Below are 23541 nucleotides of genomic sequence, written 5' to 3' on the forward strand. Positions count from 1 at the left end.
ATGTAGGCAGTGCGTTTTAAAAAATTAAAATGTGACACTTAACGTCAGGGACACTCAAGCTACTTTGCCCGGAAAATGACAGAAGATCAGGGGCTATTGACAAACTTTAATAATCAGTGCATAATGGGCTAAATGAATTGCCTCTTTTCAACCTTTTCAATATTTCAAAAAAGGTTTGCTGTCCCTCTCATCTTTTCCAAGAGGTAAATGCAGTTGAAGGAGCCCTGCACAGGTCAGGTGTATGCAGGAGCACTTTTAGGATTTGAGGACATTTGGGGTTTAGCCCCGAGCTCTATTAGCAGTGTGGGGCATCCCTTTTTAAACAAGCTCCATTTTTATGCTTTTTATGCACTCTTGCACCTTATTTAGCCTATATTGAAAGTAGGCTACAAAAATAAATTCCTAGTGTGAATCAATTTATTCTTATTGTGAATTATAAAAAGCTGATGTGCCACCCAGCACTCAGTGACGGGCCATAAGTTGGTCCACGGGCCATAAGTTGAGTATCACTGCTTTAAGCCCTAATAAGAACTGAAACTATGCTGTTGAGAAGGCATAGTGAAGTAAAATCCCACGGACTGACATATTGATTTAAACTCAGCATCATAAACTGCTCCAACTGTTTTTACTTTTTAAATCTGTGGAGATAAGCTGGAAGACTTTTGCAATAAGGAACCATCTTCTTGTCTCTTTTGAGCTACATCTTGTTTTTGAAAATAGGTCTACATATTGCATCTCAATGGGTTGCATGTGATTTTGAAGCAAGCCTGAATACGACATATAATCAACTTGTAAGATTTAACACACGTGTAGGAAATCCATGGCAACATACCATTATTTTATGGGGTTCATTTTTATTCATTGTCAGTGACCACGGCCCCGGTAATGCCGCAGAGTGGCGCTGATGAGTAATGTTTGCACTGTGCATAAAAGCTGAGAGAGAGAGAGAGAGAGAGAGAGAGAGAGAGAGAGAGAGAGAGAGAGAGGACAATATTTTAACATTTTCCGATTTGACTTTTGGTCTAAAGATATCCATGTGCTCATAGAGCACCTTAAAGTAACATGAAAACATATTTCCAAAAGTTTCTGTCTCTATCTATCTATCTATCTATCTATCTATCTATCTATCGGTCTATCGGTCTATCTATCTGCCTAATGTGTAGGAATTATGTACATGAGAGATAGTTTCACACATTGTATGCAGTCATTTAAAGAATGGGATTGCAGATTAGAATATTTAAGTCAGTACAGGCAAGTTGTTGCTTCAAAGAATCTCAGGGGAAAATAATATATATGATATGTTATGCAGTGTTGGTATTTTTTTATTTGTCTCTTGAGAGTGTTGAACAGTGAAATCAATCATTTTGTGCAGTAACCTAAGTCTACCACTAGGTGCTGTGAATCGACCACATCAGCTCCTCATGTGGGAAAGCCTCATGAACTACACAACAGCTCTGTCTTCATCAGGAGGGAGTTAGAGTGCTGGATGTCATATGATTATAGATGAGACCAGGTGGTGCTAACTTTGTGTAGTAGGATTCAAAACTGCTGTGAAACCCTCACAGAAGATTGTTGTGTTATGTGCAGGACGTTTGAGACGTGCTCGGCTCAGCAGTGCAGCCTGCTCAGGCATGATACTGATGCAGCAGCTGAGTCCTGGGTCGTCTGGATGTTTGACGCATTAACTTTGCAGTTGTTTCCATACACAGTATGTATCTCAGTCTTTAGACCTTGAGCTGCTTATTTACACATTGAACAAGGAGACACAGATGCAGATGACCGACTTGACAGATGAATTGAAAGATATGTGAATATTGTTAGGAAGTCCTTCTGTGTTGTTTGTTGCTAGCTGTGCTACATATATATGTTGCTGTTCCTCTTTCATAATGTTGATTATGAATATTACATCAAGCTGTATCCAAGGTTGATGTAAGATTTGGGGCAGAGAGGAGAAAACTCATCTTTCATTTCCAAAATAGATTCAAGGGAAGTCAGAGGAAGGAAACAGGATTTGTACAAAATTTGGGTCAAGTGTTTAAGACCCCTGACAGCTCATTTCAAGCTCATCAGAGATGATATGGCCAGTCAACAAGGACATTCATGTGTGTCAAATCACAGACCGTGGTCTCATCACAGCCAAAATTTATATTTAGATACTTTTAGAGAGAAAGAAAATCCCTTTACGCACTAAAACTCTGACTCCAACCTGATAGACTTCAATGTACGTCAGTCTATCTGGAGCCTGTCCATGAAACATTATTGTTTGACTGTGATACTGTATCTTTAACCTGCTACTGTGTTGAAGGTCACTCTGCGGCAAGCAAATATTTAAAAAAGACACAGTGGGCTTCATCTGCTCCCGTGTGATTAATAGGTGTTAACTGTCACAGGTTAACTGGAGAGCAGGAGCCAAATGAGCTGTCACACTCTATACAGATACATATACATCACAAAGCTTTTTAATCACAGGGAGATATGCTTGAAATCTTTTACACTGTAAGTGGCTTTAAGTCATCATCTCCACTCCTACAGATAAATGAAAATACAGGATATTGTAAAACACTATCTGAGAAATATAATTTCATCTTCAGCTGAAACTTTCACTGTGAATCAGATTAAAATTGCAAGTTTCATATATTACACGCTTCAGTTGATTGGTTTAACAAATCTTGAGGTTTGGGGTGTTTGCACAAAACATAGAAACTGATACTGAATTGAAAGGAGGAGTTCAAACATAGTTTATAGCTTTTGATAATATGTTTCACTTACCGCTCTCACAGGTGTTAGTTACAGTAATCTGGTTATGTACAAGCTTGGTGGTTGCATAGAATTTCTTGCTGTTGTTATATTCCCACAGCCCTTACATGTCAATCTCCAAAAAACATGCTTGAGCTCCACAGTAATATGTAAAGCAGTAAATTACATGGTTTATATAAATTAACGCTTTCATGTATACACCAAAGCACAACTATAGAATGTTTTGAAAAGGCACTGCTCAAATGTTTGGACAGAAAGAAGAGATAATGAGAAAATTATTGAGATTTTTAACAAGCGGGCATTGTAAGTTGTGCTTTTTTAGATCCCTCACATTATTGGAAATAATGAGTGTCGCTTTTTTAAAATTGGATATGATGAAATCTATTCACCCACAATTTTAATGCAAGAAGCATATCGCCCCTCTCCCATGTCCTGTTTATTTCCTTTAAAGGAGCAGTGTGTAGGATTTAGTGGCACCTAGCAGTGAGGATTGTAGATTGCAACCAGCTGAAACTTCTCCCAAGTGCCAAGTGTGCACTCCTGGTAAGGGTTTCTTTGTTGTTCATAGTTTAGGAGGTTTTTACTGGGAGTCGAGTTATCTGTAAAGTTATCTACAAAACAAACAGACCCGGTCATTTGAATTGGTAAAAACTTTTTTCTGACACTGTTTGGCTTATTGTGGAGGGGCTGCTGACAATGGTGGCCAACACAAAAAACATGAATGGCCCTATCTAGAGCCAGTGTTTGGTTTGTCCACTCTGGGCTACTGTAGAAACATGACAGTGCAACATGGCAGACCCACTTCCTATGTAGATATAAACAGCTCATTCTAAGTTGATGAAAACACAACAATTGCCATCTTCAGATGACTATACACAAATGAAAACATACCTATTATTTTATATTCCATTTCTGCCCATATATCCCTCAGATTCTACACACTGGACCTTTAAAATGTGTATTTTACTCAAATATTACCTAATATGCAGGTGAGAGGTCTGAATATCCTGGGACACACCTATGTTTTGGGTAAATCCCAACAGCTTTATGCCGCTACTAAAGATGAGATTAAGGTCTGAAAAATTATGCATGAACTGATCCTCACTGTGTTGAGTCACAGCTGCAGTGAGTAAGAAATCTCTAGAAGAGAACCCTCCACCTCGTCCACTGGAAAGGGCCACTGTAAGGGGCTTCTCAAATGCTTCAGGTCACCTGCACAGCAGCTTAGCTGATCAGGTAGTATTAAAGTGTGATTTACTCCCAGACCTGAGCTGAGAATTCAGACATTTGTGGCGCATGAGGTGGAAATCTTCAGTTACACTGGGGCTATTCTTAAGCTTTAACCACAGGAAACATTGCCACGCCAGAGCCAGAACTGCCCAGTGCAGATTACATGTGTCTGCCACTGAATTAAACCACATCAGAGCTGTGCCTAAACCCCACTCAACTGCCTACATACTCATCCTCTGTGGGTTTCCGAGCTCTGACTCCATGATTCAGAATATAAGTTTTCCTTCTGTAACAACACCTGGCCTGAAGCTGAGCGCTGGAACAGAGGATGAATGAAGGCTGAGCATGTATTAAATGCCTGTATTACAGTTGCATTTCAATATGGCTTTATTTGTCATCACGCAGTAACAATAACTGCCATTATTGTGATGAACAATGGCATCCATGCTGTCAAGCTGGCTGGCATCTCACAGAGATCCATTCCTTTCTATATGTTTGTGTCTGTGTGTAACACGAATCTGGATTCCTGTTGCCATGCTGTTTAGTAGTTGAGCTCTGAGACCTAGACAGAGGCGTGTTGGAACAAGTTTGATAAGGGCTGGAGTCACTGTGCCTGACACACAACACTCCCTCTAAGGACACACCACAGCCATTTCTTCATGGCATGCAGCACAGAGTTAAACACAGGGACATCCAAAGAGAATCCTGGAGATCTCGTAGCTCTTTCACAATCCCCACTGATGTATTTGAGTGCAGACAGACACGAAAACACCATTAATCTCATTCATTATGATGTTGCATAGCAGTGGCTGATTGATTCTGTAATGCGATATGTATGATGCACTCAGTTAATTTCTTCGTCTAGACTAAGCGGGAAGAAGAAAACACAGACATGGGTTCAGGGAGATTGTGCTGCTGCCAACATGCTGCCACTCATTTTTTTTAGCATCTGACACCTGAAGCGATCCTTTTACAGTATGAATGAACACAGGTGTTTGTGTGTGTAAAAAATAAGTTACCGCCCAGTGACATCATCGAAATAGTGTCGCACCATCACCAAGTACCTTAAAAAAGCAACAATCACGTATTTAAATAGCTCCACCTGAGGGTGTGGAGAGAGCCATTAAACCCAGGAGAGGTTTATGAAAACGGGCTGGGGGCTCTGAAGTGTGCTGCTGAATTGTGATCTTTGTGAGCTTAAGCTAGGGTGGATTTTGCCAGCCAGGGAGCAAAACAGACAGGGGCTGTGTTTGACTTGGTCGCTTGCCCATTCGTGCTCTATTCACATGTATGGCGCCATGCTTATACTACACAGACAAGCCTGTATGTAGAGGCCAGGACAGTCATAAGGAGAGTGGCAGGGGCCCTGATTGGTGCTGGGCAGGTCCACTAGTGCAGATGTGGACTGTGAGGAGTTTGTTGTTCCATGTTGTAATATGTGTGAGACAAATGGACATTTTAGTCAGAAAAGCATGAGTTTTAGTTTCCATTAAAAAAAAAACTGTTTTCCAAATGGTGTAAATTGCTTTTGCAAATATTTCCAATTGTTCCCTGTGTCCCAAATACATCTTACAAAACAAAGCAGGTTTTGGTATCTTCGCACACAAAAAAAAAGACTGAATTCATTAATTACTGAGTTGCTGTTGACATTGACCTACAGTGCAATGCTCAAATAAATGGAGGAGCTGCTCAGAGCTGCACAAAATGAAAATAAATTGTAGATAATGGTGAAAGATCTTGAATTGGCAATGGTCAATTATTTTTAAATTGTCATTTTCTTCCAGTTCACTTGCACTATGGCTCTAAAACTCAATATAAATACATATTTTAATACTATAAAACTCAGATTAAAAACTGAGACCTCTCAGATCTAGCTGGGTGTGGCTCCACATTTTGATAAATAAATGCAGGTCTCAGTTAGTCGCAATGGCGAAGCTGTTCATTTCTTTCATTCAGTTCTTTGGATGCATAAAACCTCTTAAAGCCCACCAGGTCGTTGTCTACCTGCTTGAACTAACATCTATAGCTCGGTTAGATTTTCCACAATTCAACCATTTAGCTCATTTTTCCTAATTAATATGTTCTTCAATAGCCTAATTTTTATACAAGTAATATTCATACTGGTTTAAATAAACAGTTTGATAGTATTTCCCATGTTAAGCCCATCCCGTTAACCCTTTATTCAAAGTCACAGTTTGACTGGGGTCTGTTGGCACATGTCTGAAATCACTTCTGTTATTACAAAATGATAACGTACATTGCCCTCTTGCAAAAACTATATACCATGAAAATGAGTATATAGTAAACAGTATATATTTTTAGTGTGGACTAGAGACAAAGTGTCACAAGAGGCTTTGATTCCTGTCACTGAACAACCATCAGAACTGAACAGATGACATGCCGGAGTCTGATCTTTCCTATTGTGTTGGGCAAAGGGGATCTGGGTCACTCATATGTATTCAAGCTAAAATTTCCTTTTCCCCTGAGGAGGTGACACTTTGAGGAGACCTGCTGAGAGGCCTTCCTGTGGCTGGAACTAGGGGTTATGTGGAGGGGGTGGGGGAGCAGAAATTAGCATTCTCTAGCCAAGAAAACAACTTCTCCCTCTCTTTCTCTCCCCTCTGTAGCTTTCTCTAAAATGGCACAGACTCACTCTCGCCCAGTAAACTTGGCACCTGTGTGACCAGCAACAGCAGAAGAGTTGTTCTAGTGCAGGGCGGGTCCAAAAACCACTATTTTTGTAAGCCCTCCCACACCCCTCTTTCTCCCACTCCTGCTCTCCTTACTCAGTTCATAGGCATTCCAATGGTATTTATATTTCCCTCCAGAGCAGGGGGAAGTTGACAAGCGTTCACACAGACATTGGATTCAGCTCAGCAAGGTGGGCAGTACTGCTACAGCGTCCCTATCATTGGCCTCCTTGTGGTCACATGACCTGCAGAGACAGACTGAAGTGTTGGCACTCCTCCCCCTAGGCTCTGCTCTGCCGTCCTGCTCAGCTCACTCTAGGCTTTTTGCGCCTCTGTGTGAAGTTTTCTGTTGGTGGGAGAGTGTGTGGGTGAGTGTGTATCAGCCAGCGGTCAGAAGCCTTTTTGGGGTACAGTATTTCAGTTATGTTTCGGGAGCTCCCAGAGTCCACAGGCAGCGAGTGTCTTGGGAGTATGACCCCAGAGACTCAGGATTTCTACCTGAGAATGGACCATCACCGCAGACGCTCTGGGTACAGGCTGGGTAGGATCATTGCCAGGCAGCAACTACTCAAGAAGATCGCTGGAGGTAGGAAAGGCATTTGGATAGAAGTGACAGTTCAGACTGTTGGTCTCTTAAGAATTAGACTTTTTTTTTTAGCTTTGGTTGAGTAGCCAGCTGTTACGTATTCTGTTTAATTTAATCCTTCCTTGTCATACCTCCAGGAATGCAAGGAGTAACAGCTAAGCCAGCTGGAAGTCAAACCATGTAGTGAAAAAGATATGACACATTAATATGAGAGTATGAGTGCAGGGTAACCTAGTGGCAAGTGAGCAAGGGGATTGTGTTTGTTTGGCATCAGCTGATTGTCTTTGTCAAATGTCAATTCATATCTCTGGCTTTTCTCCTTGTGCACTTGTTCCCAGATAAAGATGGAATTTGATTGAAATAATATTTGGAAGACAAATAACAAAGTGTGTGTATGTGTGCCTCTGCAAACAAAGCCAAACTTGACCTTCAGGCAATACGTAGTCAAGGGTGCAACAATGGTAAATAATTAGTAATGACTGACTATAACGAACACTGATAGGTGATAAACTAAAGGATCTGTTACGTAACAAGAGGTAAGCCCACAGTGTAAACAAAATATATCAATGAATGTACAGCCTGACAGTTTTACAAGCCCTCCGCTTATTTGTGGACTGCTGAATACAGTCAGGAGAGCAATAGTGTTGACTGACTGACACCCCCCATTCAGTCTTTCTCCACAGCCTGTAACCTCTGGCATTTACCTGGAGATTTAAGGTCAGTCCAGTGAGGGGGCAGGGCAGCATAACAATGGAGACAGCACAAAGAGCTACCATCCCTGCTATTTCCTACAGGTGTGAGCACCCTGACGCTGGATCAAAGGCTGTCTGCATTTCATAACGTAAAAATCTTCATCATCTTCAGCCATCAGATGGCAACACACAGCATACTTCTCCTCTCAGTCACACTAACGGGATCATGAGTCAGATAATGCAACCTCTTGTGTGGGCAAGATTTCCTGTACCACCGCAGAAGACTGAGGCAGCGCACGAGGCATTTTTCTGTGATTATGACGATGTGACGGATACACTGAGCTCTCTGTTGGATTTATGTGTGAAGATGACCCGGAGCTGCATGTACGTACACTTGTTTTCAGGAGGAAATCTCCATGATCTGATGTTGCAGGCATGTGCAGTCATGTAACCCGGCATGTGTTTTCAGATTACAGATGTCTGGTTTGACAGCAAACCAACAATTTAGGTCATCTGTGACAAGGACAGAAATATGTACATGTTTGAAGTGAGTGTTAGGATCAAGTCAGTTTAATGGCTTTTACTTGCATGTTTATTGTCAGGTGGGACTTTAAAAAAATTCTTTTAAATGTAATGTGCTTTGATTTCACTGCAGTCTCACTGTATTCACCACACAGTTTGGCATTTTCTTTGTGGTTTTAAACTGCTTTCATAAATCACTCTTAATTGTTAATATTTAAGAGTGTTTTAGCTATATAAAATCAAAACTCGCTGCAAGTGAAGAAAAATAATCTGTATAGTGTGTTAGTCCCACATAATATCAAGCACTTATTTAACTTTGCCAATGGTCCTTACACATGGTGGATAACACAATTATCTCCAAGGTGTCTGTGTCTGAGAAGATAAAAGACTTTAAAAAACTACTTTCTGTCTGTCTCAAGTGCTGTAATTATACAATCTCAAGTAATCTTGTTGCCTAATTTTGGTAATTGCAGTTTTTTAATCTGATGTGCTTTCAATGCCATAATTGAGCAATTTTCTTGCAGTGAGGCAGCATTTCTTCATTCTCCTCAGGAGACCAGCGTTTTAGCCCCTACATGAATCTTATTTCCTGTCTCACCTTGCTTTAAGTGAACATGTTTGAAAAGTGAGGGATAACAGCGAGGTAGTATTTGAAGGGATTGACTGTAGAGTGCGCAGAGCCACAGGGTCGATCTCTATGTGTTGCAGTGGTTCCTGCATTCCAGCTGGCCAGCCCTGTTGACATAGCAGGTTGAAAGTGAGAGGGGGCCATGGTGATGGGCAGAGTTACTCATGTATTGTTTCACCTCAAATTCCAGGGAAGCCTATGGGGTCTTAGTCATGTTTCCGATTTGATGGCTTTCCAAAGCCACCAGAGCTATGTGTGTGGGTTCTTGTTGGGTCCACTATGATTAGCTACAGACAAAGTACGAGGATAGACTGAGGACCCACATGTTCCCATTGTCTGACCAGTATATTTCATCAGCCTGGAGAGCAGATGGATATAAATGCACAGCTGTGGGGAAGACACAGGCATTTGAGTATTGCACAGTGGGATTGTTGTGCAAGGGAAAGGGCCTGTTTTCATTGGGAGGAATGTGTCTCCTCTCCTGAAAATATTACTTGGATTTTGGAGGAGTGTTTCATACTCCATCACTCTGGAAGGGCTACTGTGTTTCTGCAGCGTTCTGCTCTGTTTGACTCAATTCCTATCAAGGGTCCATGTTCTCAGGATTTCTGCATCTGTTGTTGCTACTCATGTATGTAATGCATATGTCAAATATTTTTTGATGTACTTAAACCATCTTTTATGAGTCATAAAGCTATTCATGCCATCATAGACAAAAAAATTAAATTGTTTTCCTAAATTCTTTTTTTAGCAATTTCACAGCAGACTGTTTCTCATCTTTACAATGTATAAATGTGCATTATACATTTATATACTCACAGAAGAAATTGTTTGCACTTTTGTTCTTGCCTTGACAGTCTTTACTGTGTAGGTTTTGATACTGGTTATGACATTTATTGAATATAAGGAAATTATGGGATGTATAGAGATGTGTTTCATACATGAAACTTGACTAATTTAACTTGGAATTCAGCAAATGTCAGAATATGAATGAATCATCCCATAATAATATGCCCATATATAGTTTAGAACCCACATATTTCTGTATTAGATGATAGTTTTCAGCTGTTTTCCTTGTGCATTAAGCTGGACTGTAAAGAGAGCCAGACTAGTCACACATTGTTCACTGAAGTGTTCCTGTTCAGCCATGGAAAAGTCCTGGAAACTTCATGGGCGCTTCGGTGGAAACCCTGAGCAGCTGAATGTAACGCCGTGACTAAAAGCTTCCTCGCTGACTGTGGCTGTTTGGCTTTTTTTCCCTTATTGAGGAGCTGTTGTGTTTTAGACAAGAAGCTCTGTCCAATGTGACCCCTCCATGCCCCTTCTTCATGGCCTCATTGACCTCGGTGCAGCCAGCGGGCTCCGATCTCTGCCCTGGAAAGGCCATTAGTGCATTCTGCCATGGTTGAGGACATTATGTGTCTCCTGTCAAATGACACAAGTTATTGCATGGCAGCTGTGTTCTTATCATGAATCTGTCTGTGTCCTGGAGTTACAAAGCGTGCCTTTTATTTGGCTGTCATGGCTGAGAGGCTTGTGTCTTTCAGGTTAATGTGCTATCAACCACATTTGTTCTCCTGCTGCTGTGTATCATATGTGCAGAGTGTCGTCTTACATTGCTCTTTCATGATTAAGAGAAATTTAATGACAAAGTTTCAATCTTCTGCAAAGTTTAAATGCGCTTCATCAACAGAGAAAAACTACTCAGCAAGAAGCAAAACGTTTCCGAGCTGGATAATAGTGTGTAGCAGTTACACACTTGAAGATTCGACAGTGGATAGGAACACTTCAGCTTGTTAAGAGGACAAGCTCTACCCTCCTTCCTCTGTTCTTCCTCTGACTAGCAGATGGATAATTGTTAGAAACCAGCTCTGAAAAGGGCTTTGATTGTTCTGTCTTTTGAAAAGTTGTAACGGTAAAAAAGGCACTTCAAGGTGAGGAATCTCATCAGACTCTGTCCTCTCCCACTCAAGACTTCCCTCTCAAAAGCACTGAATTATTCAACAGTGGTCTGCTTCAACATGTGGCACGTTTGATCATCTGCGTGTGAAACAAATATAACTGCTCCTTCATTCAAATGGAGGGTTGATGATAAGTGAAGATGTGGCCTTGTACATTGTTTACTTAGTACACACGAACCCATTTTATCCATTATTCATGACCCTGTCTGTTGAAGATGAGATTGCAATGCAGATTTTGTTTGCAACCTTCATGGGGCAGTAAATAACACTGACAGGGAGCGAAAAGCAATTTTGACAATGCAATTAGCTGCTCGTTTACCTCGAGCACTACCGCCGTCGCACTTCAGCTAATTAAATCTATGGCTTGTACCCTTGTTTTGTGCTTAGATTATATGATGATTCTGTTGAACAGGTACTAAATATGTATTGTGTTGATGTACACTGTTTTCACACAATGCAATGCACAAAAGAAGTTACTTATAGCTTGAAAAAATCAAAATAGGCTAAATTGTGGGTGGTGGTGAGACAGCTTGGGAAACAAAAAGTAGCCATGAGTATATCTTTAAAGAAGTCCAACTTTCTCTTCAAAGGTCCAGTATGTAGGATTTAGGGGCATCTGTTGGCAGAAATGGTATATAATATTCATATCTGTGTTTTTATTAGTGTATGATCACCTGATAATAAAGCCCATTTGGCATTCACTCCTGGGTTAAGTGACTATGCAGTAGTCATAGGCTTCAGCTCTGAATGACTCCGATCGGCAGTGATGGAAATATGACACACGGATGGTTGAACCAATTTTAGCCACTTTACCGGTCCGATGCAATGACAAGCCAGCCAGAAAAAATGTATGTCAAGCAGTGGTTGAACATTGTCGAAAGAACTGTTGTGTTTCATTACCTTAGAATGAGCTGTTTATATCTACATACAGAGAAGATTCTCTTCCACAGAGTCTGCCATGTTGTTCTTCTGTAGCCCAGATCAGACAAGCTAAACACTGGCTCCAGTTAGGGACATTTTATTAGGGGTATTTTAACATTGGCCACTGTAGTTCTACTACATGCCTAGCACATGGGATCAGTTTCAGTTCTGCAAACTCACCGCAATATGCCTCTAAATCCTACACACGAGACCTTTAAAATCATCTCTAAAATGACTGAGAAAGCCTGACAAAAACATATAAAACTGTATGATACTGTATAGATACTGTATGATCTACTGAAATCCAGACAAAGCAGGCAATTAGAGGGAAATACATCTGGTTAAAACCAAATTAAACAAAACCAACAAATACAGAGTTTAAAAATTAATTTCAGATACATTCCAGTATGTCGATAACTAGATCACAGATTGGTTGTGAGCTGTGAGATCTGCTTTATCTACAGCTCTGAGTGCTTCTTACTGTACATCCCACTATTCACCAGCTGCACTTTCTGAAGCCAAATGTATCAACAGTTGGTTGGTAGCCGTTGGTAATTTCCAGCCCTGCTGATAAAGAACGAGTAAATGATTAAAGAATCTTGTTACGGTTGGGAAAAAACTGACTCAATCCAACCACCCTCTGGTAAATAAACGTCACATTGATAAAGCTCTTATCCATATTCCCATTGTTTGCCTGTAGGTGGCAGGCTGAGCTCACATCCTTCTTGTAAATATTTCCCCTGTGCATGAATCAGTGCAGTTCCTACACAGTCGGAGTAGCTGACAGCTGCCACATGTGCAGGGCTAATAATTTACTAGGAGAGCTGAGAAATGCCTCAGCTGCACTGTAACAGGAACAGAGAGTCACATATTAACAGAGTCATGATGGAAAACTTCTCCTGTTCTCAGGTCTTTCACATTCCTTGGTTTAGAAAATGCTAATTAACTGGGGAAAAAAGCCTCATTAACCAACATCCATGTTTTGACCCAAATACTCACTTCTTAGTCATGAGGAAGCTGCAAGAAATCTATCTTGGATAAATGAAGCATGTAGAGATGTTAAAAATCTTTCTTTAGATTATATTTTATAGATTTAACAAATATTTCCAAATGCTACAGAAAAAAGTTATTTATAAATATTAAAAGACAGAAGAGGTTACTGTCAGATGATGTGTTCACTTTAAAGCACATTACATTCTTGAGAGCAGTTATTAGTAGACTGTATTCATCATATACCAGTTCATTTTTCCCTCATTTTCATATAAACTATGCCAGAGTTCGGCGTCCGGCTGCCCTCCAGTGGTAGAAATGTACATTACATGTCATTAGGTGGAAAAACTGACAGGCGGGAAGGCAGCATGCATGCAGACCACAGACATTCAGCCGCTGTCCCTTCACTTTATAGGCCTTTCAGCTAGGGAGTGACTGTCTGAACACAGCCTGTCACTGATGACCATGCATGACAAATGGTCCTACACTTTCTGTTAGTGCTGTGTCTGTCTGAGGGAGAGAATGTGAACAGAACAATCACTTTGCTTTTCAGCCCTCTTGATATTCATCATACATAAAACACGCCCTGACAGTATCATCGTCTCTGCTGCCACTCACAAGTCTGTTGCATGAGTGCTGTGAGGCTCCTGAGTCTTGTGGGCAGTTCACTTTGATGTTGTTAATTGGGACCAGTGTCCCCAGGGATGGCTCCATGCTTTTATTGTGGAGGTCCTGACAGGGCTTTCTCACGGTAGGGGCCCTTGTTCTGACATTGGCCCCCTCTCTACCCTCTGACTCTCTGAGGCCATTCCCAAAGAGGGAGGGAGCCCCATGTAGTCCCCTCTGGGATCCAGTCCAAATGAGAGGGAGGTGAACCTAATGGAGCTCTGCAGGATTTGACTTCAGAGGAGTTTCTCCTGGATGTTTTTTTTTTTCTCCTCTTATACCCATATCCTGTACTTTACAGAGCTGTGGTTACACATGGAACCCCATTTGTTATTTTACTGTATCTTTGCACTTATTAGCATCTGCTAAAAGTTCTTTCATCATGAGACAATTGATTTGTGTGGGTGCCAGGGCGTAAGGAACATGTGTTGATAACTTTCCACTCATTCTTTTTCCATGTTAGTCGAGATTTTAGCTGCAGCTGGCTGAGTATTTGTCAGTAATTCATAGTCACCCCCCTTTAGTTGTGTTATACAGTGCTCTCGGAAAACCAAATTACAGTGTTTATATAGGCTATCAAAGAGAAGGAAGAATTACAGCCACACAACCATATATTATAAGTGGGAAAACAGCATGACATGGTGAGGCTTGCAGCCTACTGTGCTTTACATAAAACAAGACATGTATGGACTTCAAATCAGGACCAACACAAACACACACACCTCGAGGAACTTGTGGTATACGTTGGTGGGACTAAAGACGGATACAGTTAACTGCATGACCACATGGAATACTGTAGGAGCAAACAGCTGGCATAAGGGACGAGGAGGAATGACAACTGAAAAAGTTCAGAACAGAGTATTGCTCAGAGAGAGGGAGGAAGACAGAAAAGCAGAGAGTAGTGGGAGGACAAGGAGGGAAGTGGAGATGTCGGGATGCAAGTGGACAGAAAATGAAGCTCAGGGAATGTCGGAAAAGTCAAGAGTTGAACTTTCCCCATTCCAAGGTCTGTTTCTAAGCCTTAAGGCCAAGTCATAATAAACTGACATCAAAGAACTAGTGGTGACGAGGACAGATTGATGCGTCGCCTCACGTCACCTGTGTCTCAGCCAAAAAGATTCAGTTGACCACACTGCAAAGACTACAGCCAACGGCCAACTTGTGTGTACATTCTACGCCATCACGAGAGGAAATAACTCTCCATACCTAGAGGCAGCAGTAGACTGTTTCGTCATTAAAAAAGGGAAACCTGAAGACCACCAGGACAGATTCAAGATGTTAGTTAGCCAGTTAGCACATCAGCATATTGCTTTCTTCACTTTCACTACTCTTCCCATGCACTGCGTTGAACTGCCAATCAGAGGGATTTCATTCACCAATGGGCTCCATCGTGTCCGACACTCATGTTGAATTGGCAGGAAAAAAGACAACAATGACCGACTATTGCTAACGGTTTGGGACACACCACCAAACGACGCAACAGACTGTTGCGTCGCCTGACGTCACGTGTGTCTTGGCCTAAAAGTTGCCCTTGAACACACCGCAAAGACTACAGCCAATGGCCAGCTAGCATGCTCCACTCCGGAAAAAGCCGACAAGGGCCAACTAGTGCCAGCGGTGTGGGACACACCAGCAAAACAGTAGCGACATATGCATCACGACGGCCCAACGTCGAATAATGGCCGACTGTCAGCTGTTGTGTTGGCTCTTACATTTGAGCTGAGGGCAGTGTAATCTGATCACCTGATCTGTTACATCATGCTGTCTTATTGTTTATATGCTTCCCGGGAAGATTTGTCATGCTGTTATTAACTTTGAAGAGCTCACTTTAATGAAAAATATTTTGTAATAAGAACCAAAAACAACACAGAGATAAGAACGGCTATATGGCTAAAATCACCACTTCTGAGAAAAGACACTGTTCAATATCATAGATAGCTAGCCCTTGATGTGTGTTATCACTGACTAGCCTGCATTAGTCATCCAACGCAATGTTTTTTATTTACCTGTGGATAGACCAAATAACCTCAACTGAACAACTTGCACAATTGTTACTCCGCAAAGATCAAGGCTGGGTTGAAGAAATAGTCCAGGGTTTCAGGAAAGTATGCCTAGATGAAATGAAAAGGGAAATCTCCAAAAGCCAAAGTTGATGTTTTATCACCAAAGAAAGCAAATCCTTCATAAAGGCCTCTAAGATGGTTGTCAAAACACTTAAACGTGCGTGGGAACATGGCTGCAGTCCAGTGTCTGGAAGTGTTTAGCTTGTGCATCGTGCCTTGGAAGTCACTGCAGTATGTATTTCACAGAAAGCTCTGCTGATTGATTTCTGCTCTGCTCAGAGTTGCTGGCAGTAAAGCAGAGGTACTCAGGGATCTGGAAATTGCTGAGATGTCTCCTCCTTCCTTGAGATTTGGGGTCGGAGGTCCCTTATATAGTAAATTGCACTACTCCCAAAGTTTCTGCTGGAAGTCATGTGCCAAGATGTCCTGTCGTGTGACCAAAGGGGAAGATAGTGAACACCTGTCTGTGAAGCTGTGGCACACTCAACACCTTCCTCGGATTTTGTTGTTTGCTGAGGGACCCAAGGGAATCAACATGTGGTTGTTAGAACATTTTCTCAAAACTGAGTGAATGTGAGACATTGTAACTTGTTGGATGAAAACACAGCAGAGCTAACAATTTGAACTTTGAAGCCTTGGCATGTTCAGAGGCCACGCAGCCCACACATCATAGCCCATTATTTGTCTTGTAGTTGTGACATCCGACCAGATCCAGTTTGTGTTTATTTTGCAGTTAGGGTCTGGGATCATTTGTAAATCCTTTACTGAAAGGCTATTTGTGGAAGGACAGGGCGGTGACTACGTGATAATCCCTCCCATCTCTCTCTCAGGATGTCATTTGGTGACTCGGAACCATAATATCTGCTTTTAGAAACAACTTCAAGTGATTTTCCATAGCTGCAACATCATGTTGACCCCTCATAGTTTTAAATGTGTAACCCTCCTTCAAATAGTGATCCTCTTGATTTTGAAAGATTCTGTGTGAAAGAAATGAATCAGCTTTGGTAACCAACACTGCAATAAGTAAATAAAGGAAGTTAGCGTGTAGGTACTTAAGGGTGATTCTTCAGCTATCATGATTTTTGTGGCCCTGTCAGAAATAAGAAAAATAAAAACACATGTTTTCTTTTTGTCACACTTACTTGACACCAAGAGAAATACACAATGATTAAATTAGAGATCAGTCATTGTTTTTATTAAATAAAAAGTGACCTTGAACAATTTGTGGTTTTTGCTATATTTCCTTTGAACCTAAGGCCAATTTTGGACATTCAACCCTGCTTCATCTTAAATTTAATAGAGTTCTAATATTAATCTTAACTTGAAATTACACATAAATACCTAATTTAATTAAATGTATCATGTTTGTAAGATTTATTAATATTTTATGTCTTTTTCATGAAAAGAACACCTGTCTCTTGGGGTTACTGTCATTTCTGCCAGACTGTATAAAATGTAAATTTGGGGAATTTGTTTGTTTGTTTGTTTTTGAGTTTGTATACTTGGTGACCATAGCAATAGTAATGTGACAGGAGAGTACATGGCTGAAGGACAGTTAGCTCCATGAAGGGAACTTAAAGAAGGCAAAACTGAAGTCAATTTTTGTTAAATCAAGAATATGTTAATTTGCTGTTATTTCCGAACAGTTTTTATTTCCTTTGAATCTAGAAATGATAAGAAAAACGTACGAAAAAAATTTATACTGTGTATTTTTTATTGCTGTCTCTTAAATGGACATTAGCAAGCTAGCATTTCATCAGTTTTTTTTTTTTTTTTAAAGTGACAAAATGCCACTTTCACAACAGTCATTTTTATGACTTTGTTTACTGTGATGGAAAAGACTGTGGTAATGGAAATGGCAATGCTTGTGTTAGATGACTGAACTGAACTGAAAATATTGTCTCAATATATTTCTCTAAATATGTGTTAAATTTTCAGACCAGTTTCCAGACCAAAATGGGCCATAGTTGAAGAATGACCCTTAAATGTTGTGACTGCACATAGTATTTTCATTAGTAACATATAAATGCTGCTGTGAGAGGTATTTCCAGACTTTAGAGAGAGACAAAAAGAGAAAGAGAGATGGAGTTGTTGGGTTGTTACCCCTGAAGATGAAAGAACCTTCTCTCTGGGTGTCCTTGAGTGGTGAAGGAGAGTGTTACCACAGCTGTGCTGCTCTTGTTTAAATTCAATACAGGACTTCAAGAGAAAAACACAGCTCGGATGACTTTTGACCCAGCAGGCTTTGGCAATGGTCAACAACAGCAGCTCCGTAGCTCATGTCGTTGTGTTATTTACTCTCAGAATCAATAAGTTCTTGCTGTGAGTGTGTGTGACTGCTATGAAGTGTTTCACCAGTGAAGTCATTAAAAATGCTAAGATTCTTAAACCAGACTGTGATATACTTCAAACAGTTTGTATCTGCAATCTTTCTTTTAATGGAGAAAGCAAAGAAATGAAGGGGAAATGATGATATTTGCTATTTTTAAAAGGCTGATCTATAATGTATGAAAAGGCTCTTAAATGAATCGTCTGTGAAACCCTGACCTATGCAGGTTCAGAATGCTAATGCCCCATTGGCACTGGCTTTTCCTGGGCTGGCACCGTGTTTGTCCTCAAGTCCCCGTCCTCCTGGAGGCATTGATGTCTGCTTTGTATACCTACTTGTTACTGGAGACCTGTGGTCCACTGAAAGGATCTCTCCACAGGTCACTGTGGACCACAGGGCAAAAGCAGGCCCAGGATTTGCTAGCTCATTTGTTTTTGAGGAAATTTCGCTTTGGTGTCTTAGCAACGCAGCCTAGAGCTGATCATTTTAAACCTGCATCCCATGTGGACGGCAGGATAACAGGTCCCCTGTGTGCCCCACGAGATCAAATGAGGGGGCTGGAAGTCCGTGGGTGATTCAACACCAGAGCTCTGTAATTACTCGACCTGCAGAGCCAGTCAGCTCATGTGCCAATCACTGCATGGAGAGTAAAATCACATCCACAAAGGCACAGTGTTGTTACTCACCTTTGTAGACAGATAATCTCTTAGATATGGCTATTGTCCTTTGTCTCAACACCTTGCCGTGGATGATGAGAAAGCTGTGAACTGAAGACGTGTTGTGATTCTAGCGAGTGGCACCTCCTGTTAGGCTGATGGCTGTGGCATATTGTCCTGAGAATGTTGGAGTCTCAGAGACATGTAGAGCTTTGTTAATTAAAACCTACTCTTGAAAATAGGCAGGCTTTATTCCCACAACATTAGGTGAATTACATGGGGTACTGCAATATTAATCTGCCATGTTCATTGCCAGCAGTCTCCTTGGAGGACCTGAGCTCTCTCAAATAGGGAACAGATCTCCTGTGCCTCCCTGATCAACAGTCATGTTCTCGGTCATTGCGTCTGTCTTTTTGCTATCATTATTTGTGCTTCCTGTTTGCTCCCCTATGCACAATTACAAACTGTGAGACAGATGGAAATTTTAGGCTATTTTGGGCATGAGACATCAGATGTTGTGGTTTTTGGGCAGACTAGAAGAGGGGGCAGTGTGCTTTCCCCTGGCTGTCTGGCTCGTCTTACTTTTACAGTAAGGCTGACTGCTCACTGTGAGTGGGTGTCTGTGTGCAATTAGCATCATAAAGGGGAAGAGAGGCCTCTCCTCCATGCCTCCCAGCGTGACGACACCTCTCCGCCAGCCAACCCACTAGCGGAATCTTTTTTTCTTTTTCTTTTTTTCCATATTGCTGGCTCACTTTCTCCAGGTGTTTTTGATACAGACGATCTCAACAATCTCAGTGCTCAGTTATAGTCTGTGTGTTTTTTGACTGATGTACTCGGCTGGCTCATCTGGCTGATTCATTCAGACGTCTCTGCAGCAGTGCGGTGTGGGGGTGGAGGAATGGACATTTGTAAGGGTCTCCACTGTCAGTATTTATAAGTTTAAGCAGTTTGTTTTAGAGTGCTTTTAAAGGTTGGATATGTGCTGAGTGTATTTATTGTTAAATGGTTTGTTAAGGTGACTAAAGTGGACTGCCTGCGTCATTCTGTCTGCGCTTGCCGCTTGGCACCAAGTCCTGGCCCCAGTGGGTCAGAGGAGTTGTGTTTTACAAGAGGAAATGGCAGAAACGTCACAGCGAGACAGGCACAGTAGAAGCAGGATCCATATGGAATTCTACTTATGCTATAGGAAATTCTGGATGGATGTGATGTCCTTTCGTAATTATAATGCCACGGCAAAACCCCCAGTAAAGTGCTGCTCATTTTATCCACACATTTAAACTAATAGGTTTTCCATATACATCACTGATTTTTGTGATCTCACCTTTCATAATATAATATAATATAAATTTGGGAAAGCAGGTTTGCAGATATAAACGGATCTCCTCTAAAACAGATTTCAGTCACTACTGTACATTTCTTGCCAAGTAAGGGAAGCAGACACTATAAGAATATAAAAATGATCCTGAAAATGATCTCACCCTTATGTATTCATTTTGGCATACCCACTGATGTCCTCTTGAATTTTAATGGCCATGTGTCTTATTTGGGGATGTTACTGACTAATTCAGCAGATTTTAAATGGAAGTTTAGACTAGTCAGCTAGTCAAAAAATAAGAAAACAGTCAAAATTGAACACAATCTCATTCATATGGTTAGACATAGTCCAAAAAATATTTTGTGTGTATTATAAGAGCCGTTTTAAATCCTAAATCACAGTACACAGTAACCAAATCATATTTAAAATGCCACTGAAATGTATGGCACATTATCCAAAACAAGAAAACAACTCCCTAAATAAAAGTTAACAAATAAGATGTATTAAAAACAGTATTCCTTAGAGAAAATAAATCTGTAGAAATATCTGATTATTACAACAGTATTTTCATTGGGTGAATGAATTCACATAAAATAATAATAATTCTGACAATAAGGTTAAACGACATATATGTATGAATGTGTTTTTAGTAAGAAATAAATCACTTAAGAATGTAGTTATACATAATTATTTGATATTATTTTATTAGTAGCAGTAGGCCTTTTATTAGTCATTATGTCTTTGCAGCCACAGTTCATTTGTTCATTACATTTAAGGAAAGATTTTCAGATGTTCTCAAAATAAGTTATTCTTTGTTGTCTGCCAGTGAGACAGCAGCCCTGTCGCTGTCTCAGATGACACAGATCACACGCTTCCTTTCGTTCATTGATTTTGCCTCAGACAAAGAGGTTGAGACGGAGGTGAAACAGACGAATATATCACCCTGATGATGTTAGCACCGAGTCTTGTGAGCCTCAGCATGATTCACTGCTTCTGATTGCTGACAGTTTATGTCATGGTTTTCCCCGTGGTTCAGCCGCCTATGTTTTTCCATTCCGTTGACCTGCTGGAGCAACATCTGTACTCTTTTAAAGCCACGCTTCCCTTTTGTTTGTTTAAATGAAACATTTCCCACGTTAGCGTTAACACTTCTTGGATGGGATTCTGAAAGATTGTAACAGATGACATCATGCAATCTGGCCAAAATGACTGGAAACAAAGACAGATGTAACAGGAAACGGTAGTAAATTCTTGACATTTAAAAACAGGGTCTTGAATTACAAGAACCGTCACAGAATTGAGAAGAAATGCTCGCTGTTTGGCTGCAGCTTAGATCTCTGCCAAAAATGTGCTGAGTGGGGTATAAAAGAGTTGTCGTGGGCAGAGCTGGGTAGGAGGGTCGGGCACAAGAAGCCGAAGGGGGAGGGAGAGGGGGTGAACGTTAGGGTGCCTGCCACAGAAAGGGGTGGGTTGAAGGAGAGATTTAGTGTTAGGACAGGCACATGGTGGTTGGGGGTAGATGGAAAGAGAAAGGGGGAAAGAGAAGCTGTGGATCTGAGTTCAAACTGCAAGCTGTGTTCAGAGAGAGAGCAGGAATGTGGCTCAGCGTGGGAATGAAGATGCTCTGACATGTTGAGAGACACTCTTAAGTCTTGACGGATATATGAACAACTCTGGCTGTATGATGAAAATATCCCGTAAGTACACAACAATTTGTTATCGGACATAAATTATGCCATTATTTGATTGAAGGGTTTTAGAGAGTAGACATATTAAGGCCTATGCTTCAGTGATGATGATGGCTTGGTTTTTATTCATCGTAAACCTAAATGAATGGAGCTTTTTGGTTTTCCAAAACGAAAGGAAAAGGATCACTGTTAGACATGAAGCTTTGCTGTCAGACAAACACAGCTGAGACAAAACAAAGTGTATTATAAAACGCAGGAAAGTTTTACCAGTGATAATAGCTGAAAGTATTTTATTAAAGATTGGAATGTGAACAAGCCTTTAAAACTGTCAGAATTTTTGGCAGTGCTTGTGTCTGCTCAGCTCAAGCACTGTCCAAGTGTGCCATATGTTTTCCTGTGGCACTTTGCAACATGTCATATCTCAGCAATGAATTGCATAACGAGCCTTCTTTATAGTGAACGTTGCATAAAGTGAATTGTAAAAGAAGGAGTCGTCCTTGCCACAGATACTTCACTCGTACACAGCTTTTGACATTCTGGGCCATTGTGTCGCCGCCAAACTGGGTTTCATCTCTTTGTGAAACTGTAATTTTATACTGTACACAGTTTTAAATCCGTGGGTTGTGGAGGGCAAACACAAGTTCTCATTCTTTGGCATGATGCCCGCCCAGCCTTTTATCCACAAGAGATTTCCTTAGAGAGAGGATGAGAGGACAGAATGTCTCGGTATCGTGTTACAGAATGCCAAACAGAGAGGAATTCCCAGCTCATGTTACTTGCTCCCAGTGGTCCAACCTGCGGCTGTGGGACACAAGAGGACCTGGCAGGGCTCTCACTACGTGCTGCAGTTGAATAATGCAGGCCTGATATTATCCACCTGGGAGGGAAGCCTAGCTGTACAGAAAGCCTTTAGCTCCTGGTGATACAGGTGGGAACAGAGCAGAGAGGCTCCTGGCAGTGTACACATGTTGACCCAACCACAGGTTTAGGGGGTAAACAGTAGCCTTTTTTTTTGTCAACCAAGGACACAGGGAACTGTTAATATTTACTCAGTTGTTGGTCAGTCTGATGACCAAAGTCACTTTTCATTGATTTCTCTGTGACACAGACGCGAAGCAGCTTAGGTGAGTCCTGGATCAACAGATTTGGAAAAACAGGTGATAGCAGTATCTTCATTGCAAGGTTACGGTCGCTGTAATTACACAGTATTGTGTGATGAATGGCTGTGGTTCATGTTTCAGCTGTAGTGTGACAGGCACAGACAGGGAGTGGAACTGAGACCTCAGATGTGTGATGGGAGAGCAGTTTGTTACCTGTGGGTGCAGCTTATGTGTAACTTTTCTTGGAGATGATGTTTTTTTGCTTCTGATTTTTTTTGCATTTTGAAGAGCTGGCTAAATCACAGGTGTGTGTTTGAGAATAAACAAGCAGTAGAAAATGAATCGGCTGTATGGCTTTTAAAGAAGCAGTGGAACTAATAATGTAGCTGTGGAGTGGCCGACTTTGGATTGTAAGTGATGGAAATAATTACTTGTGTATTGCCCTGCTAGTGTGTTTTCAGATTTTTAAATTAGATTTTTTTGTAGTTGTTTAGGGCTTCAAATGACATTTAAATCATCAGTTAATCCATCAGGTATTTATTCAATTAATCGATTAATTATTTAGTTGATAAAACATCAGACAATAGTAAAAAACTGTCAGAGATGACTGCTTAAAATTTAGTTAATTATGGTAGAGGACTTTGGAGACAGAACATAGGACTTTGGACTAGTCCTACTACAGGACACACTGTTAGCATTAGATCTTTGGATCATTTTTCCTTTATGATTTGATTTTTTTGTGAA

General features: G+C 41.0%; 1 protein-coding gene across 7 annotated transcripts in view; it reads left to right on the forward strand.

The window, feature by feature from the left end:
* The window catches only part of stard13b (StAR-related lipid transfer (START) domain containing 13b), a 70809-nt gene that overhangs the window by 35630 nt on the left and 11638 nt on the right, over positions 1-23541 (forward strand). The window contains exon 1 of one of the 7 annotated variants that reach the window (XM_050063157.1): positions 7031-7263. The exons of 2 other annotated variants lie outside the window; for them this stretch is intronic. In XM_050063157.1, coding sequence (XP_049919114.1) covers positions 7101-7263 — 163 coding nt within the window. In that variant the 5' untranslated portion in view covers positions 7031-7100. Of the gene's footprint in view, positions 1-7030; positions 7264-21493; positions 21707-22880; positions 23208-23541 lie in introns of those variants that run through there. 4 more of the 7 variants (XM_050063174.1, XM_050063200.1, XM_050063183.1 and 1 more) reach the window with 4 other exon arrangements.

This window comes from Epinephelus moara, chromosome 2 (assembly GCF_006386435.1).
Source record: "Epinephelus moara isolate mb chromosome 2, YSFRI_EMoa_1.0, whole genome shotgun sequence".
Lineage (NCBI taxonomy): Eukaryota > Metazoa > Chordata > Actinopteri > Perciformes > Serranidae > Epinephelus > Epinephelus moara.